Genomic DNA, 17,126 nt, shown 5'->3' on the forward strand with positions numbered 1-17,126 from the left:
TCCCGAGAGGAGAATGGAGGAGAAGGGATTGCAGCGTGACCATCTGTCCTGGGGGGTGATTTCTCACTTTCTGTCTCTCTGTCTCTCTCTGTCTGTCTGGTGAGCACACGCGCCCTATAGCGAAAGCCTCTAAAAACAAACAAACAAACAAAAAAACCCACCCTCATTAATTCCTCCATCAGCTCCACAGGAAAAACGACACAGCCCTTGGCAGATGTAGCAAACAGTGGGTCTGGCCTCAGAGAACCTGTCTAGTCCCAGTCCTCCCTGTCTGCATCCAACAAGAAAAAGGCCCATAGGAGTCCTGAAGGCACCCTTCTCTTTCACTCCATTCTCTTTCATTCTCTCACCAGAGACCTTCTCCCCAGGAAGGCCTGCTCATCGCTCCACCTTCATTTCACCCAGAGAATGTTGGTGACCCCTGTGCGCCATGTGAAGCTCGTTGTTGGGGTGCAAGGACCAGGGAGGCTCAGCCCTGAGCTCAGTTTAGTGGGGGGCTCTGTTACATGGAAGGCACGAGGGGCTAGAGGAGGAGTCCAGGTAGGAGCCGTGGTGGCTGCCGGGGTGAGAGGCCACACTGCACACACAGGTGAGATGGGCATGCGGGGTGGCAGGCTTCTGCCAGGCCCAAGGTGGAGAGCAGGGTGGACGCTCAAAGCTTGTGCAGAGACATCCTGAGTGCAAGAGAGCGGTGCCTCCAGGACTCTGTGGGCCTTTTTCTTCTTGGCTGTGGACAGGGAGGAATGGAACTAGGGAGGTTCTCTGAGGCCAGGCCTGACTATTTGCTACGTTTGCCAAGGACGGTGTCATTTTTCCTGCAGAACTGATAGAGGAATTAACGAGAGGTTGTAAACAGAGAAATGACATGATCGCATCTGCTCTTTAGAAAGACCACTCAGGCCGGAGGATGGATGGATGAATGGATGGATGAATCTGGAGGCAATGAGCCCAAAGGCAAAGAAATCCTTCGAGACATTATTGCAACTACTGGGTGATATTGTGGAAGTCTTGTGGGGAGACAGGAAGTCCATCTGCTTTGGAGAGAAGAAGGGAGGCAGAGAGCACTGTGTGGCCTGTGTTGTGGAAGGGGTGGGGGACTCTAGGTTTGGCCTCAGGTGACAGGCAGGATGAAATAAGGAACACGGGCGGAAATGTTGGCGTTGGAGTTCTGTGGAATTATTCGACGGATCTGACAGTGTGGGTACATCCTGCTGGGAATGTCAGCAGGCTACGGAAGACAGAGGCCTGGACGGTGGGTGACGGTCCTGGGCTGGAGACACAGGGCTGGGAGCTGCAGTGGATTGGGCCAGCCACTGTCATCAGCTGCCTCCCCTTGCTGTCTTCCTCTGAAAATAAATCTTGCCCTCCCCAACCTCATCAGGACAAGGACCCTTCTCCTGAGCTCAGTAGCTGGGTCAGGGTGGAGAACCACCTCTGCCTCTTACACCCACCTGGTGCTGCTGATTCTAGCACCGGGCCCTTCCCTCCATTCCCACCCCTCCCTTTTATTTTACTTTAATTGCCAGAGGGCACATGTGCTTTCCAGAGAGGGAAAGAAAGCACCCCCCGAGTGTGGTCATGCTGCAGTCCCTTCTCCACTCCTCCATGCTGTCAGGGTTTTGGACACACATGCACGTGCATCTGCTGTTTTTCATGCCACTGGGGGGGGGGCTGGGATTCAAACCATGGCTGGTCATGTGGGATCTGGCTCCCTTAACCACTAGGCAATGGGGCCAGCCCTCTTTCTTTTTTAAAGTTTATTTATTCCACAAGTAAGAGAGATGGAGAGGGAGAGGAAGGAGCAAGAGAAAGGACCCCTAACAGGGACTTGGTACCCCCATTCACCTCCAACTTTAGCCTTGGATCCAGCCTTGGACCATGAGCACGTGCAGCCCCTGCACTCAGGGAGGTCTCGGGTCATGAGCCCAGAACCCTTCCTTGTGGGTCTGCTTTGCAGAGTGTTAGATTTTACCCCTGCATTGCCACCTCCCCCTCTTGCTTGTTCCTCTTTTGGCTCCCAGTGAGAGACATGACAGCTCTCTCCTCTGCCCTCTGCTGCCCCCTCCGCTCACTCTGGGAACTGGCTTTGCTGACCCTGTCCTTCCTGGTTGGGTCATTACTTCTGGGCCATTGTCCCCATCTGCCATCCTCTGGGAGGTTCCGCACTCTCCTGAGAGCTGTCCAGGCAGCCACGCTGCTTCCTCACACAGGAGAGCAGCAGTTCCCTGCTCCGTGGGGCCTGCAGCCAGTCAGGAGGTCAGGGGGCCCCACTGGGGCATGGGGGGCCAATGGTTCCCTAGGACGTGGTGACAGTCCAGGGACACTGCCTTCCTTTCCTCCCTTCCTGACTCTGTGCCCTCACTGTCCTCTCAGAGAAACTCGCTTTCCACTGTCCTGTGTGCAGCAGTGTCCCGTTGCCATGTGGCCCATCCAGGTGCTCCCTACCCTTGATCACCAGGGCATGGCTGGAGCTGCTGCTGCTGGTCTGAGCTCCTGGGAGCCCCTAGCATCCTGGCTTAGGCATTGCCAGACCCTGTGCCTCTCAGTCGGCTTGAGTCCTTCAGGGTGCAATGCCAGGCCTTGAAAATACTCTGGTGACTGATGCTTGGTCTCCAAGCCCCCCCCCCACACACACACCTCTCTGCTGCCCAGGGGAGCAGGACCGGCCTCCATCTCCCCGGCCTGCTAGATCCCATAGGCTCGCCTCTTGGTCAGACGGGTGGCCTTGCCCCTTCACCTTCCTTTATCCTTGCTGCAGATCTGTCCCTGCATGGCACCCTCAGACCCAGAGAGACGGTGTGGGTGGGCCCTACCTGTGCACGCGCGGTGGGGTCCTTCTTGATCCACTTGATGACCGTCTCGTACACCAGCTCCTCGGCCTTGGTGTTGAGGCTGTCATTGGAGACGTAGGCGATGAAGTCGTCCTTGGAGATGCTGAGGATCTCCTCCTGGGCCGCCACCTCGGGGAAGATCTGCAGCGCGAAGGCCTTGGCCATGTGGTAGAGCTCGCTGCACTGCATGGCCTCGGCCATGGCCAGCACCCCCAGGCAGTTGCTGGCGGTCAGCTGCTTCTCTGGGGGAGATAGTGCAGGACCACTGATTGAAGGCACTGGAAGAGGTCGTCCTGGTCCTCTCCCTGAGCCCACACTCTGTGACCTGGAGCCTTAGGCCCATTTCCCAGGTCTCCCCTCCCCTCTCCTGCTCCCTTGGCTGCTGCAGGTCCCGGAGAAGGGCAGACTGAGTGACAGCTGGGCTGGGGGCTTCCTCACTGCCTATGCAAGGAGGAGGCCTGGCTTTCAAAGCCTGGGCCTGGGCTGGGGGCAGGGGTCACATTGAGGCTTAGGGTGTTTTCCAAGGTGGTGACGGATGTGCCTGAGGCTATTGGCTCTTTCTTTAGGTCTTGTGAGTAGAAATACCCTTCACCCCGACCCTCTCCCATGCCACAGCCTCACCCAGTCTGCCCCTCTGGAACCTAGGGTCAGCCTGGACAGATTTCCTGAGGTCCAGTCAATGGCCCTTCCAGCCTAGACGTGTCTGGGTCCCAAGAGGCCCCTTGTTTGAGCGCCTAGCTCGACAGGCCTGCTTCTGACCTTTTTGGACTGCACAGTACCCCACACCCCCCAGCAGTCCTGGCACCACCTCCCCCACCTCTGGGCTCCTCCCTAGCTTTCTGGAGCTCTCATCTTTGTCGCTCTCGCTCTCTGCTCCCTCCCAGCCAGCACCCAACTATAGCCGACCGTGGTGCTCAGCTCCCATCCCAGGCAGCGGGTCTGCGTTCCCACAGCCCTTCCAGCCCCATTCGTGAGGCCTGTGTGGGGTACAGCGCCCCCCCCCCCACCTACAGGGAAGTGACACAGAGGCCTCCCTCCCTCCACACCGGTAAGAGAAGACCTTTGCGTGTGATTATCCCAACTGTCACTCGAGGGCACTTAGCCTAGTCTGGCCACATCCTAGGGCACCTGGGGTGTGCCTCACCGCACCTCCCCCTTACACTCTACTTTCACACATTGGCACTCGCCCCCCCACCCCAAGTGACACAGAGCCCCCTGGGCTCACCAAGGAAGGACACGCAGACTTTGCAGAAGGTGTGGAACTGGAACTTGCTGGCCGCCTCCAGCAGAGTCTTGGCGTTGGCCGAGTCGATGACCAAGGAGCCCGTGTAGACGAACTCCAGCAGCAGCTCTAGGACGTCGGCCTGCAGATTCGACAGCACGAGCTCCAGCTTCTCCCGGCCGCCCTGGCTGCCGTCCTGCACGGACCTAGGCACAGAGACCAGGCTGTCCTCACCTGCCAGCCCTGCGGCCACTCGCCGCTGCCTCACAGGGCTAGAACTCCCTGCACACCTCGGCCAGGCCCTTCGTTTTAGGACTCAGAGGACACAGCAATGACACACCTGAACCTAATGACCTGACACGGGATCTGAAAGAGAAGAGTCTGACCAGAGACGCCCAAAAGAACAGAAAACCCTGCTTATCACTACTCGGCATGTCCATGCAAAAAAAGATGCAAATCAAAAAGCATGAGCTGTGGATGGGGACGAGGACCAGGACTGGCCTCAAAGGGAAACAATACGCTTCAGCCTGCTGCTGGCCCCGGTGGCGTCTCCACTAGACCTGACCACAGGTCCCAGCTGGGCCTGTCCACCCCAGAACGCAGCTGCCCCAGCCACTCGGAGGACACAGGGGCTCAGGGCTCCCCCATGGCTGGAAGTCCAGCCAGTCCAGAGACGTCCTCTGATCACCCCAGAGACCAAGGGCCGCAAGCTGCCCAGAGTCCCCCCTCCCACCCACCTCTTCCCAGAACATATTGTTTCCTTTTAGGCATGGAAGGAAGCCCTTCATGACATTGCTTTAAAACTGAGGACGAGACAAGATAGACGGACAGAATGGTCAGAGCTGGGAGGGGGGAGAGGGCAACAACCAAGGACTTCCGCCACAGACAGCCAGCAGCCATGACCTGGGACCTGGCCCGGGGCGGGGCCCTCCTGCCACATGGAACACGGGGTCAGAGGTCAGAGTGGCCTGCGTGTAGAGTGTGCATCGGGCTTGTGAACTGGGGGGAGCAGGGGAGGGACACAAATATATAAATATGTTTATATCTGGTGTCTACAGAAATACGAAACCATTGCAAAGGCTCCTATGGCCTGGCAGCTGCACCCTAAAGCTGCACCTGGAAGGAAACAGATAAGATGAAGCCAGAATAACACCGATACAGAAGTGACGCCAGGAGGAAAGACACCCAGAGCGTTAAGAGGCAGGAGGCTTCTCGGAGGCCACCAGCTTGGCCGCCCCGTCTGGCCGATCTGACTGGCCCTGCTTCCCGCATCGAGCCTGGTCCTGCTGGCTGGGCTCAGCCACGTGGCTGGGAAGTGACCTCTGCAGCCACTCGCTCACTTCCAAGGAAGCCAGGGGTCAAGACTCTCGTGATTGGTCCCTTGGGTGCACCTGTGGCTGGTAGGGGGTATAGAGGGATCCAGCAGGCGAGCAGGCAGCCGCAGAGAGGCCGGCGGCTGTGTGGGTGGGGAGCAGGAAAGAACATCGGGCAGGGTGCCAGGGGACCTGGTGCCCCAGCTCTGCCACAGACAGGAGGGCAGCCTTGGCCTCTCAGGCCCTCAGCCTCCTCTTCTGCAAAGCAAGAGGAATGAACTAGATGAGGTCTAAGGTCTCGTGGAGATTTTATATGTCAGAGGCTGGGAGATGCCCTCGCCGGTCTCTCTACAGGACAGTCCCTGACATGCCATTGTAGCGTGTCCACCCAGGTGAGGCCCTGGCCTCCCAGAGCCTTTCAAGCACAGCGCGACCGGGTAGAGCAGGTTCCACTGTAACCCTGTGCCTGAGCAGTGTCAGGGCTCCCTCCTGGTGGTGCCGTGCTGGGTCTTCCCCACAGAGCAGCTCATCCCACCAGGGACCCCCAGGGGCCTTCTGCCTCCAAGCCCTGGGCAAGCCCAGACAGCCACAAGATGAGCAGTGGGCTATGTAGAGGATCTGGGCAGAAGCCCCTCCAAGCCCACACGGGCCTCGGAGACTCCTGAGGCGACTGAGCACACCTAGCCTTCTGCTGTCAGGATAGAGATCCATGCCTGCATAGTTTTGTTAAGTATAAAAATAATCCATCATATGATTGCTTCAAATCATAGAAACCCAGAACCTCAGAGGCCATCTGGTCAACCTCCAGCTCCAGGTCTTGGCTGACTCTGCCTACAAACCTAATAACACTGTCTGGCCTTCCCTCCTCACCCCTCTGTGCTCTGTGGGGGGTGACCTGGGCCCCCATCTCCCAAGGCCCCAGTCAATGCTGTCCCCTGTCTGTCTACCCATGAGCCCTCAAGCAGGGAAGCTCAACTCAGTGAAGAATAAAGGTGTGATCTTGGGATACACACAGACACTAAGACACATGTGACCTGGCAGACCCTGAGAACTGTAGGGTCACCCAGTGGGAGGATGCTGGGCAGATGAACAGCTCATGGCCCCAAATGATGGGTGTGATTGGACCAGCATGAGGGGCACTGCCATCTCACCCAGCCTGAGCCAAGGAGAGGGGATCCTAGGGATCAGGTGTGCCTGCACAGCTTAAGGGTGCAGGGATTGTGGGGTGGGGAAGTGGGGTGCCTCTGCTACCTCTACAGAAGAATGGAGCCTGTAGCCCATGAGGCTAGGAGTAGCTGGCATTGCAGCCAATGTCCCCTCTGTCACCTGGCCATCCCTGAAAGATCCCAGTTCTCAGAGGATAAAGGAAGAGACTTCATAGGCCAAAAAGGGAAGCCCAGGGTAGAGCTACATCTGCTCATGGGGTTGAGAAATTACTTTGGACTTAGGAGGCTCCAACTGAGTGTGCCTGCTGGGCTCACCCCCAGCCTGGGTGTAGTGAGGGATGGTTGTTAAATAGCACTACCCTTCTCACTGCCTAAAGACAGAGCTCAGCTCCTTTTCCTGCAAGGTTTTCACCCCTGGTTGTCTCAGAGACTCAGATAGGGTAGCAGAGAACTGACTGGTGAGGTCTAATGTTCTCAGCAGAGTCTGAGAACTTCTCCAAGGCCTCCTTCCTTCACCTCAGATGGCCCAGCTCCATTGCAGGTATCAGGTGAGTGCCTCATATTTAGGGATCTGTTTCTAGGGGGATTCTGTTTTCCTTAAGCAGGCCCAGTGGCCAGTTTCCTGGTGTTTCTAACATGTCCACTCACACACACACACGCACACACACACACACACAGTCTTCATCCCTTTTATCTGTACTCCTGTCCACAGTCAGTCCCAGGACTTTACTTTTCTACTCAGACTTTGCGTGTGATTGAAACTACATTTTTACTCTTCTCTGGTTTAGCAAGAAGATGGTAAGAGCATGAGCTTGGGTCAGACCTCAGTTCAAAGCCCAGGTCTGGTTATTAAACGTCTCTGGGCCTCAGCTGGTCATCTGTGAAACGGGGAGATTGACAGCCCCTGCTTCTCACGATGACACCTCTGGGAGTCTCCTCATGGGCTGGGTCCAGAGCTCTGGACCCCTGGGGTCAGAGCCTCACACCCTCTGTTCTCACCCTTACCCTGGCCCTGCAGGAACACGGAGCTATCTCCCTAGACCTCAGGCCTCTCTGGGTTCGACTAGTCATCCTCCCCTGGCTCTCCTGCCCTCCCGGTGGCCTCTCCTGTCCTGGTGCTTATGCTTGGGGAACCTCTTCTGGCAGGGCCTGGCCATTGTCAGAGGAAGACGAAGGACATGGGAAAGAAGTGCTGAGCCTCACCAGAGGTGTGGGTGTGGGCCGGGCTGGGCTTGGCCTGCAGCAGGGACCCAGAGGACGGGCTCTGGGCAAGACCTGGCCCTGACCTGTCAGCATGGCCGCACAGCTGGGGGGCAGCTGTGCTGAAGGGGATTGGGCTGAGGCAGGGAGAGGATGCGAGACCCAGCCGTTCTTGCTCCTGATTTGTCATTTTCATGAGATGCAGCTCTGACCAGGACACCTCAGGCTTAAACCGAAGCCTGGTGAGAGCTCCTACCCCAGCCTCACACCCTCCGTTCTCGCCCTCACCCTGGCCCTGCAGGAACGTGGAGCTACTCACGGTCCTGAAGCCTCTTGCTGCCCCATGATCTTGTACACACCCTTCCCTGCCCATCTGCCTGGCCAGTTTCTAGCCTACATTTAAAACCCACAGAAGACGCCACCTCTTCTGAGGAGCCTCCCTGCCAAGCCTCTCCTTGGAATCCAGCACTTGGCCCGTGAGCCTCATGCTCACCCTGCCCTGTGCTCCTACTTGTCCCTCCAACCCTGGACTGGGCCCAGGGTTTTGTGTGAGATCTGACCCCAGGAAGCTCTTGCTTGTTTGCTAAGTGGAGAGTGAGTGAATGGCGGGGCTTAACCTGTGGCTTCAGGGAGGACGTGGCCCTGGGGCCAGGACTGTTCTTGTCCGGCTCTAGGGCTGGTGCTGGTGCTTCGTGACCACCTGCCCTAGGCTTGGGTTGGGGGGTGCAATCTGAGCCTCCAGGCCGGGAAAACATGGGGCAGCAGCAGGGGTCACCTGCCCTCAGCAGCGCCGGCCCCTGTGTGTCCCACAGACTGTCCCTGCCCCTCTCCTTACAAGAGCTCTGGACCCCTGGGGTCAGAGGGTCCCTCTCCAGGGCCAGTGTGAAGGGGATGGAGAGGACATGGTGACAGTGTCAGCTGCTCTTGACACAAAGGATGAGAACTGTGCATCACTTCACATGGCTGGGGAGGAAGTTCTGTTCCTGCAGGGAGCCTGCCCCGTCCCCTCCAAGGCACCTGTTTCCAGTTCTCTGCAGCCATGGCCCCATGTGCCCCGTGTCAGGACCGGGAAGAACAATTTAAAACAGCTGCAGACTAACCTTGTGACCTTCGGCCACAGAAGCCTGGACTCGGCGTAGCCACCTCATCTTTGTGCTGTCTCCCTGGACCTCAGGCCTCTCTGGGTTCAACTAGTCATCCTCCCCTGGCTCTCCTGACCTCCCGGTGGCCTCTCCTGTCCTGGTGCTTATGCTTGGGAAAGCTCTTCCGGCAGGGTCTGGCCATTGCAAAGGTCACCCTGTGGTGTCAGAGTGAGAAGGAGGCCTGGATATCATCTGAACCAACTCCTTTTCACAGATGAGAGACCCTCAGGCCTGAGAGAGGACATGACCGTCCTGAGGCCCCAGGACAACGGCAGAAACAAGTGCAGGACCCAGGTCTCCTAGCTCTCCAGAGTGCCCTCTCTTCTCCAGGGACCGCAGAGCACCCTCCCCTCCAGGGTAGGGTCACTGGGGCATAGCCCACTATTTCCCACTGTCAGGTGGCCTCCTCTCCTTGCTGTTCCCGAGGGACCCAGCTCAGGCCAAGTCCAGGGTCCTTATGTGGGGTCAGGGTCTGCCCGCCGGGCTCTCACGACTCTGCCCCTCCCTGGCTCATGCCTGCCTCTTCCCCCAGCACTCCTTCCTAGAATGTTCTTCTCTCTTCTCAGCCTGTCCAAGGGCCTTCACTGCTTTGGGTCCCACCTCATGAGAGCCTCCTCTCTTCATGTGCGAGAACTTGGTTTTCAGGGTGTGCTTCCCCAAAGACTTAAGAACTCCTGTCTTCCTCTTGCCCACATCCTTCCTGCCAGGGCTGGACCATCACCCAGAACCCCCTTCTGTATGCTCCAGGTTATGGGAAGTAAGGCCCGGGGCCCCAGGGTGCTCATCTGCAATCTGACAGCCAGAGGCCAGGCACTGCTGGTTCTAGAATCTGCCAAGAGTGGCACAAAGACCTCCCTGACCTGAAGGAGCTGCCGGACGTGCCCCTTCACCCCAGACCTCATGCCCCTAATGCTTGTGCTCGGACAGAGAGCACCAAGCAGCAGGGGCAGGAGACCCTTGTTGTCATGAGCTGGGAGGGCACAGAGGGCCTGCCCTTCCTGCGTGGCTGAGGACCCCCATGGCTGGGCTGGCCTGGCTCGCCGGGCAGCGTGGCTATGTGAAAGGACACGCGGATCAGAAAGGAGGTGCCAGGCAGTGTGCCATCCTGAAACAAAACACAGTCACTCCGGGGTTAGTTGGCAAGTCCAAACACAGCTTTGGGAAGCAAGCAGAGGTCCTGTCTTCCCACTCTGAGCACAGTCCTGGCTCCGCGTCCGCCCCGGAGAGGCTGCAAGGCAAACGAGCAGCGGCATTAATCTGCTGATGGGTGAGAGAAACGTGAGCGTTACCCTGGGCTGGCCCCGCTGCTCTCCCTCACTAAGGAGCTAGAGGTGGCCCCTGACTTCTTTGCAAGGGTATGAAGCAGACAAATTAAAAATCAACATAATGGAGAAAATAAAAAAAGATGCTCATGCACCATTAAGAGTCATTCAGGTGGAAATAGCTGGGGCAGAGGGCAGAGGGCGGGCGCAAAGGCTGAGAGAGACCGTGTTTAGGACACACCTGGTCTGTGCTCAGACAACGCCAGCTTAGGCTCCGTGTATGAGGACCAAGAGAGACATGCAGCGTGGGTGAGGCTTTGGCTCTGAATCTCTTGTGGGCTGGGGAATAGCAGCCCCTTGGGCGCCTAGTGCCCCCCAGCAGGGGATGGTCTGCTCGATGTGCTATCCTGGTTTTAATTCACCATCGGGGCAGTTACGATGGTGCCGGGGACCCTGTGCTGGCCCAGCGGGGGCAGTGTCTGGTGGTCCCTTCCAATAGAGTCTACAGTTCTCCTAATCTCAGGGAGGGCTTGTGCGCCACTGAGGACGTGGGATCCTGGGGACAGCAGGGGGCTTGTCCACTGTTGGCAGAGGCCCCTGGTGATGGCAAGGCTATGTGAGGGGAGTGCTGGGGCAGTGGCTGCTCTGAGGCTGTGTGTGAGGACACCGGGGAGGAGGAGGAGGAGAGATGGCTACTGGCTCTGTGACAGGGAGTCACGCTTCAGGAACCTGCAAGAGAGGGGAGGAGAAAAGCGACACAAAAGCGTCCTACAAAGGAACAGACCCGACCACAGCTGGAAGGAAGGCAAACCTTTGAATCAGGTCCTTGAAATACAAGCTGCAGGAAGCTAGAACATTTTGGTGGACTTCAAACTCTCTGCCTTCAACAACAATTTTCAGGTCTGTAAAGGCTTTCGCTCTGCGCTGCTGGTTCAATTCCTTCAACATTTCTGCAGAACAGAGAAGACAGACAGGGCCAGGTTCCCATTAAGAGTTTTTTTTTTTTTTTCTATTTTTTTCTTTTTTTTTAAATTAAAAAAAATTTTTTTTTTCAAGAAGTAGAGAAATAGGAAATACTTGATATTGTTTCTTGGCAAGACTGGCTCAACACTGACAGTCAAAAGAAGTCACAAACAATGCGTAAACAAGCAGCCACTGGGAGGGGCTTCATAACCAAAAGGAATAACAACTTTAAAAAGCAAAAACAAAAACAAAACGAAAAGAAGAAACAAAAACCAAAAACGAATATGATTTAAAAAACTCAAACCCAGAGATTGAAAGGTTGGGGGAGAGATTCCCATACTGACAGTTGGAAACAGAATACATTATCACAGACAGCTAGAAACTTGTAAAACTACGGAACTAGTTCTCCAAATGCCAGTGGGTGCCGAGGTACTGGGGACCAATAAAGCATGGCATTGTGATGTCAGATGGGCTGGATATGGTTCAAAGGAATAAAACCCACAAGACCTGCAAAAACAGCGTCCCTTATGTTAGACACTCACAGCCATGGCGTGGGTGAGCTTCTCGGAGGGGACCCCAGGAGGGGGCCGGCTGGGGGGCTGGCAAGCACCTCCTTCCATTTCACATTTACGGGGAGTTAGGGGGAGCAAGCAAGCAAGGGACAAGGACTCTGCACCTCCTCCCTCTCCCAGCCAGCCTCTCGGGTCAACACAGGGAGCCCAGTTCACAGGCCCGGCAGGTCCCAGGAAGTGGCCCCTGTGGCCTTCCCACGCTGGTGTGCACCTACCTTTGCCTGGTGTCTTGGCCACCTGGGCTGGCACAGATGTGCCCAGGCCCACAGGCTCCGGACCTGGGGATGTCAGAAGCCCCTTCCAGACCCACCCCGAAGCTCAGAAGGGGGAAGGTGGGAAGAGCCCGCCAGCTGCCCTGTTCATCTTTAAATGCTCTTTTATTTGCAAAGGTTAGGCCTTCAGATGACCGATGCTCCCCCTGGCCTTGCCTCAGCTGGCTTCCTCAAGGACCCCTGAACAAAGCTTGCCCTTGGCATTGCTGGTAACTAGACGTCAGAGGCCCAGAAACCTCGGGCCAGAATGGTCTAGACTGTCCCTGACCAGGACCCTCTGCTTTTGGCAGGTGACTAGGAGAGGGTGGCCTACAGAACCGTGCCCCATTCTCTAAGAACCCCTAGTTTAGGCTGAACCCTGCTAGTGTTCCAGAACTAACCTCCAGGGAGCCCTACTCCAGCCTGACTGCTCGCTCACCTTAGTCTACCCAGGCCAGCACTGCCTGCCTGCCAGGACTCCCTCCTGGGCCCCAGCCCTGCCTCTGATTCTTGTATGTCCTTGGATAAGGCCCTGCCTCTGGATTGATTTCCAAACCATGTGCCTCTGCTTCTACATCTGAAAAGTGGGAGTGGCTTCGGGGATCAAAACACGGTCAGGGGGTCAGGGATGAGGAAGGGCACCGTGGGCCTGGCAGTCAGGAAGGAGCTACTCTGCAAAGAGACGCTGGGCTGTGGGCTGGCTGAAGACCAAGGAAGATGGGGAAGGAGGTTTAGGAGGGAATCGAGGTGAAGGGAGGAGGGTGGAGGGAGCCAGGAGAAAAGGTGCATCGCTGGCGTCCTGGCCCCGCCTATGCGGGAGTGTGTGGGCTTGTGTATGTGGGGTGTGGTAGGCGGGCTCTTGGTGGGGTTCCAGGAAGGCTCCACATAGCGCTTGCTGGTGGTGGGGGTGGGGGGGTGGTGGGTTGGGAGAGGATGTTTGTGGGGTAGAGACTGACAAGCAAAGGCCCGGGGATGGGCACCAGGAAATGAGTAGGGCTGGCAGGTGGGGCCAGATGTCCAGAGCCTTGTGTCGGAGCTCCAGGGCGTTCTGAGCAGGAAAGCAAGGTTAGACCTGAGTTTCCCAGAATCCACACAGAGGCAGGTTGAGAAGTGACCAGTCAGGCTGGATGGGAGGCAAAGCCCTGTGTGGAGATGGCTTCAGAGCCAGCCCCGAGGGTGACCTGAACTCTCCCTGTCAGCTCTGTGTTGGGAACCGCCTAACGGTCTACTGAAGGTTCAGGGACAGAGCCCAGGAAGCAGTCGCCTCGTGCCTGGCACAACCAGTGGGAGACTCGAGTCACCGGTTATGGCGATGACCTCCCACAGTCCCAGTGGGATATGACGAAGCCCAAACCACAGTGTGACCGCAAAACAAGTGTTTAGGCCACACGATGGCACCCAGCAAGGGGGGAAGGGCGCGGAGGGGGAGCTTTGAGGACCCAGGCCTGGGAGTGATGACGGTGGGACTTCCAGGAAGTGCAGGGGAGGGGATGTGGGAGCTGGAGGGGAGGAGCAGTGGGTGGGGACAGAAGCCAGGGACAGGGGCACAGGAGCCAGCCCCAGGATAGCCTGTGGGGTCAGCTGGTCACAGCTAAACGGCTGTGCTCCCACAGGGCAGCTCTGAAAAGAGCCACCAGCCGGACTAATTCCCCACCCTCTACCAGGTAGATGGCGTCACCTTCTGAGGGGAAAAGGGATTCCGGGCTGAGCTGCCACAGCCAGACCTGGAGCCCGCCCCTCATTCCAGCCTTGCCGCTAATGGCTGTTGGTCCAGTTTTCCAGTCTCCATCCCCTCAAACACACAGGGCTGGGGACACCTGCTGTGAGGGCCCTGGTCATCATGCAGTGAGTGACAAACGTGGCCCCACCAGTCTGCTGAGTCAAACGGGGGTGGGTTTGAGGGGAGGTGGGGAAGTGGAGGTAGGGGAAGTGGGAGGTGGGGGTAGCCGGGAGGTGGAGAAGAAGCCACAGACCAAAACGCTACCTCCTTCGCGACCCAGAGCCCTCTGTGTTTGCAGACGTGCCTTTCCAGTCGGGTCCCAGCCCCGACCCTGTGCATAGCCCCAGCCCCTGTGCCCGCGGCTTCGGGAACTCCGGGGCCAGACCTGGAAGGTGGCAGGAGACGCAGGGTGGCGTCCTAAGTGCAGGCGCTTTCTGCTCTCTGCCGCGCTGGCTTCGTGGAAATCTAACAGTTGGGGAGGATTATTCACTTGCACAAGTATTTTTCAATTGGTGCAAGTGCTCACCAGGGGATTCCCTTTCACAGCACGCCCCAGGTGCATTCAAAGTATCGATCGGTTGCCGCGTGCTTACTGCGGCTGCGCGGGGAGGCGGGGCGGGGCGGGCTGTGCCTAGGCATTCTAGAGCTCCTGTGGTACACTGCGCCTTCTCTCATTGAGGGATGGAAGTCATTTCCTTGCCTTTGCAATCTTGGCAGCCTTGTGAGTTGCTTTGGACCACAGAACGTGGTAGAAACAGCTGCATGTGAGAGTGAGCCATGGCCTCTAGAGCTTTGGTCACTCTCCTGGGAGCCCTGCTACCGCCATGATGGGAATGAGCCTGGGCTAGTCTGTTGGAGGGTGAGAGACCATGTGGAGCAGAGATGAGATATCCCAGATGAGCCATTTTATCTATTTATTTCCAATTGTTGTCTTTTCTCTAAAGTTCATTTATCTTTTCTATGTGAGAAAGACAGAGAGGGAACCTTAGCGGGGCCTTCATGTCACAATCAACACCCCCTAGACTAAGCCAGCCCGATCTTGGGCATGTATGTGCTCTTTGTGTTCATGGAGGCCCTGGGACATGAACCAGGGGTTTTCCCATGTGAGTTCATTTGCATGACCACTGTGCCACCTTCTGTCCCCAGGTGAACCATTTAGACAGCCAGGCCCAAGCCATATTAGCCACGCTTTACCCAGATCAGCCAAGCTCATCCCCAATCGTCAAACCAGACTCATAATAGAAATAAGTGAGTGTTATTTGAAGCCACAGAGTTCTTACAACTGTTAGGTGACAAGAGGCAATCACTCCACAGGCCTGACCTGTAAACGAATTAAGTGCTCAGAGAACTTTTCCTTTGTCAGTTTCTCCTTTGCTAGTTCAGTTTGAGACTAATTCTTTTTTTTTTTCCTCCATTGGATACAATGAGCCATCATAACCATTTTTAAGCAGCATTAAGTGCATTCACTGTTCTGCAAACCATCTCTAGAACTCTTTCATGTTTCCAAACTGAAGCTCTGTATCCATTAAACAAATCCCTATCCCCCCCCTCCGGCCAGCCCCTGGTAAACACCATTCTGCTTTCGGTTGCCAGGACTTTGACTATGCTAAGAATAGTACTTCATGTAAGTGCAATCAGACAGTATTTGTCCTTGTCTGGCTTGTTTCACTCAGCCTAATATCCTCATGGTTCATGCGCATCGTAGAATTTGTCAGAGCTTCTTTCCCTCTCCAGGCTGGCCAACGCTACGTGGTCTATCCATTTGATGGACGCCGGGCTGGCTTCCCCTGTGGTGAGCGTGACAATGCTGCTACGAGGTTAACACATGCTCTGTTGTGGGCTTCTCCAACTACCCATCTTAAACCCCACTTGACGCGATTAGTGTCAAATGGCCCTGTGGACCCAGCAGCAAGTGCCAGAAGAGGGAACACGGTCTGCTGGGGGCTGGGTGCCTTGTTTACAGGAGACTGAGGCCACAGACAGAACCAAGACTGGAGCTGAAGTTGCAGCCAAACTTCTGCATATTTTTCACCAAACGACACGAGTTATTTGTCAGAGACTAATGGGCTTGTTCCAGCTGGACTAGAAGGGCTGTCTGAGGTGGTAATAAAGAGGAAGAGATGTCAAATATTAAAAGGCAAAGAATTCAGGGGCTTTGCAGCAGAGAAGTCCATTAAATCAGAGCCCCAAGAAAGGTTGTACAGCCAAATAATTTTTTTCAGTGCTCAAGTAAGAACCCAGCTTGGTGATAAATGGTCCTGATCGCATTGGTATTTGTGACACATGGTTGATGAAGGACTTGAAAAAATTATAAACTCAGAGCAGTTGTGAAATATATGGAGAAAGCCCAGTGAAGCCCGTGTCATACCCACCCAGAGGGCAATTCATCCTGGCGCAGGGCGCCCAATGCACTGACACTGTGGGGACAAATGGGGTTTCACGCAGAGCCCCCTCCTTGCTTCCGCTGTTCAGCAAGCCATGGGGTCAGGTCAGGGAGCCGGGGAGCCCAGCGTGTGGCCTCCCAGGCTGAATGGTGCCCTTTTGCCTCCCTCCCCAACCTGAGCAGACCTGCATTTCTGTCCCTAGTCCTTTTCCAAAGGAGTGTTGGCCTCAGACTTGACCTTGAGGGCCAGGCAGGCCCACCTTCCAGATGAGGCAGAATCGAACACCTGTACACAGCACCTGTGAATCGTATGCCCCCTTGAGCCAGAGGGAGGTGTCACACTGGCCCCAGCTCCAGTCCTGAGTCTGGACTGTGTAATGCCGTGGCCCCACGCAGGCCAGCCCTCCCAGGAAAGAGAGTCCCGGGGAGAAGGGCATTGTGTGAGACTCTGCTGCTTGCCTGGACTTAGAGCTTTAGTGAGAGGTCCTCCAGGTGTCCTGCTGTTGCCCAGGTGGGAATCCCTGCCATTTATCTGGAAAGGGACAAAAACCCTGCCAACAGTCCAGGCTTCTCCCGAACCTGCCTTTTCCAAACTGTCCTACATGGGGTGATAAGACAGATTTCTTTACCAGTGAAATTGGACACCAAAGGGCCTCTCTGCACCAATAGTTCCAGGCCAGGGTCACACAGCAGTGAGCATTCAGTATGTGTTTGTGGGTGGAACTGACGTTTCCCTTCCAGCTAGAATGTTCTCAAATCTTTAAATTTTCTCCCTGCAGGCCAGCAGGTGGCGTAGCGGTTAAGGTGCTGGACACCCATATGGTTTGAGTCGCAGACATGGTGGGTGACTTGAAACTCACGCCAGGTGCTTGTGCGTGCGTGCCCAAAATCCCGAGAAGAGAATGGAGTAGAAGGGATTGTGGCGTGGCCATCACTCCCCCTCCCCTGCCCCAGGGTGGTGGTGATTTCTCACTTCCTCTCTCTCTGTCTCTCCAGGGAGCATGTGTACCTTATAGCAAAACCTCTCTTAAAATTTTTTTCTTGCTCCTTGGAATTTTCAAAATCTTCATAGAAGTAACAGAAACATTCCCTTCTCTTTCC

At 56.1% G+C, this 17,126-nt stretch overlaps 1 protein-coding gene across 1 annotated transcript in view; it reads right to left on the reverse strand.

Annotated features, from left to right (window-relative positions):
- Positions 1-17,126, reverse strand: part of KLHL29 (kelch like family member 29) — a 355,223-nt gene that overhangs the window by 13,124 nt on the left and 324,973 nt on the right. Inside the window, exons 6-8 of the mRNA XM_006167658.3 lie at positions 10,948-11,086; positions 4,057-4,259; positions 2,814-3,073 (exon numbers count right to left, since the gene is read on the reverse strand). Coding sequence (XP_006167720.1) covers positions 2,814-3,073; positions 4,057-4,259; positions 10,948-11,086 — 602 coding nt within the window. The remainder of the gene's footprint in view (positions 1-2,813; positions 3,074-4,056; positions 4,260-10,947; positions 11,087-17,126) is intronic.

Source organism: Tupaia chinensis, unplaced genomic scaffold (genome assembly GCF_000334495.1).
Source record: "Tupaia chinensis unplaced genomic scaffold, TupChi_1.0 Scaffold144952_1, whole genome shotgun sequence".
Taxonomy (NCBI): Eukaryota; Metazoa; Chordata; class Mammalia; order Scandentia; family Tupaiidae; genus Tupaia; species Tupaia belangeri.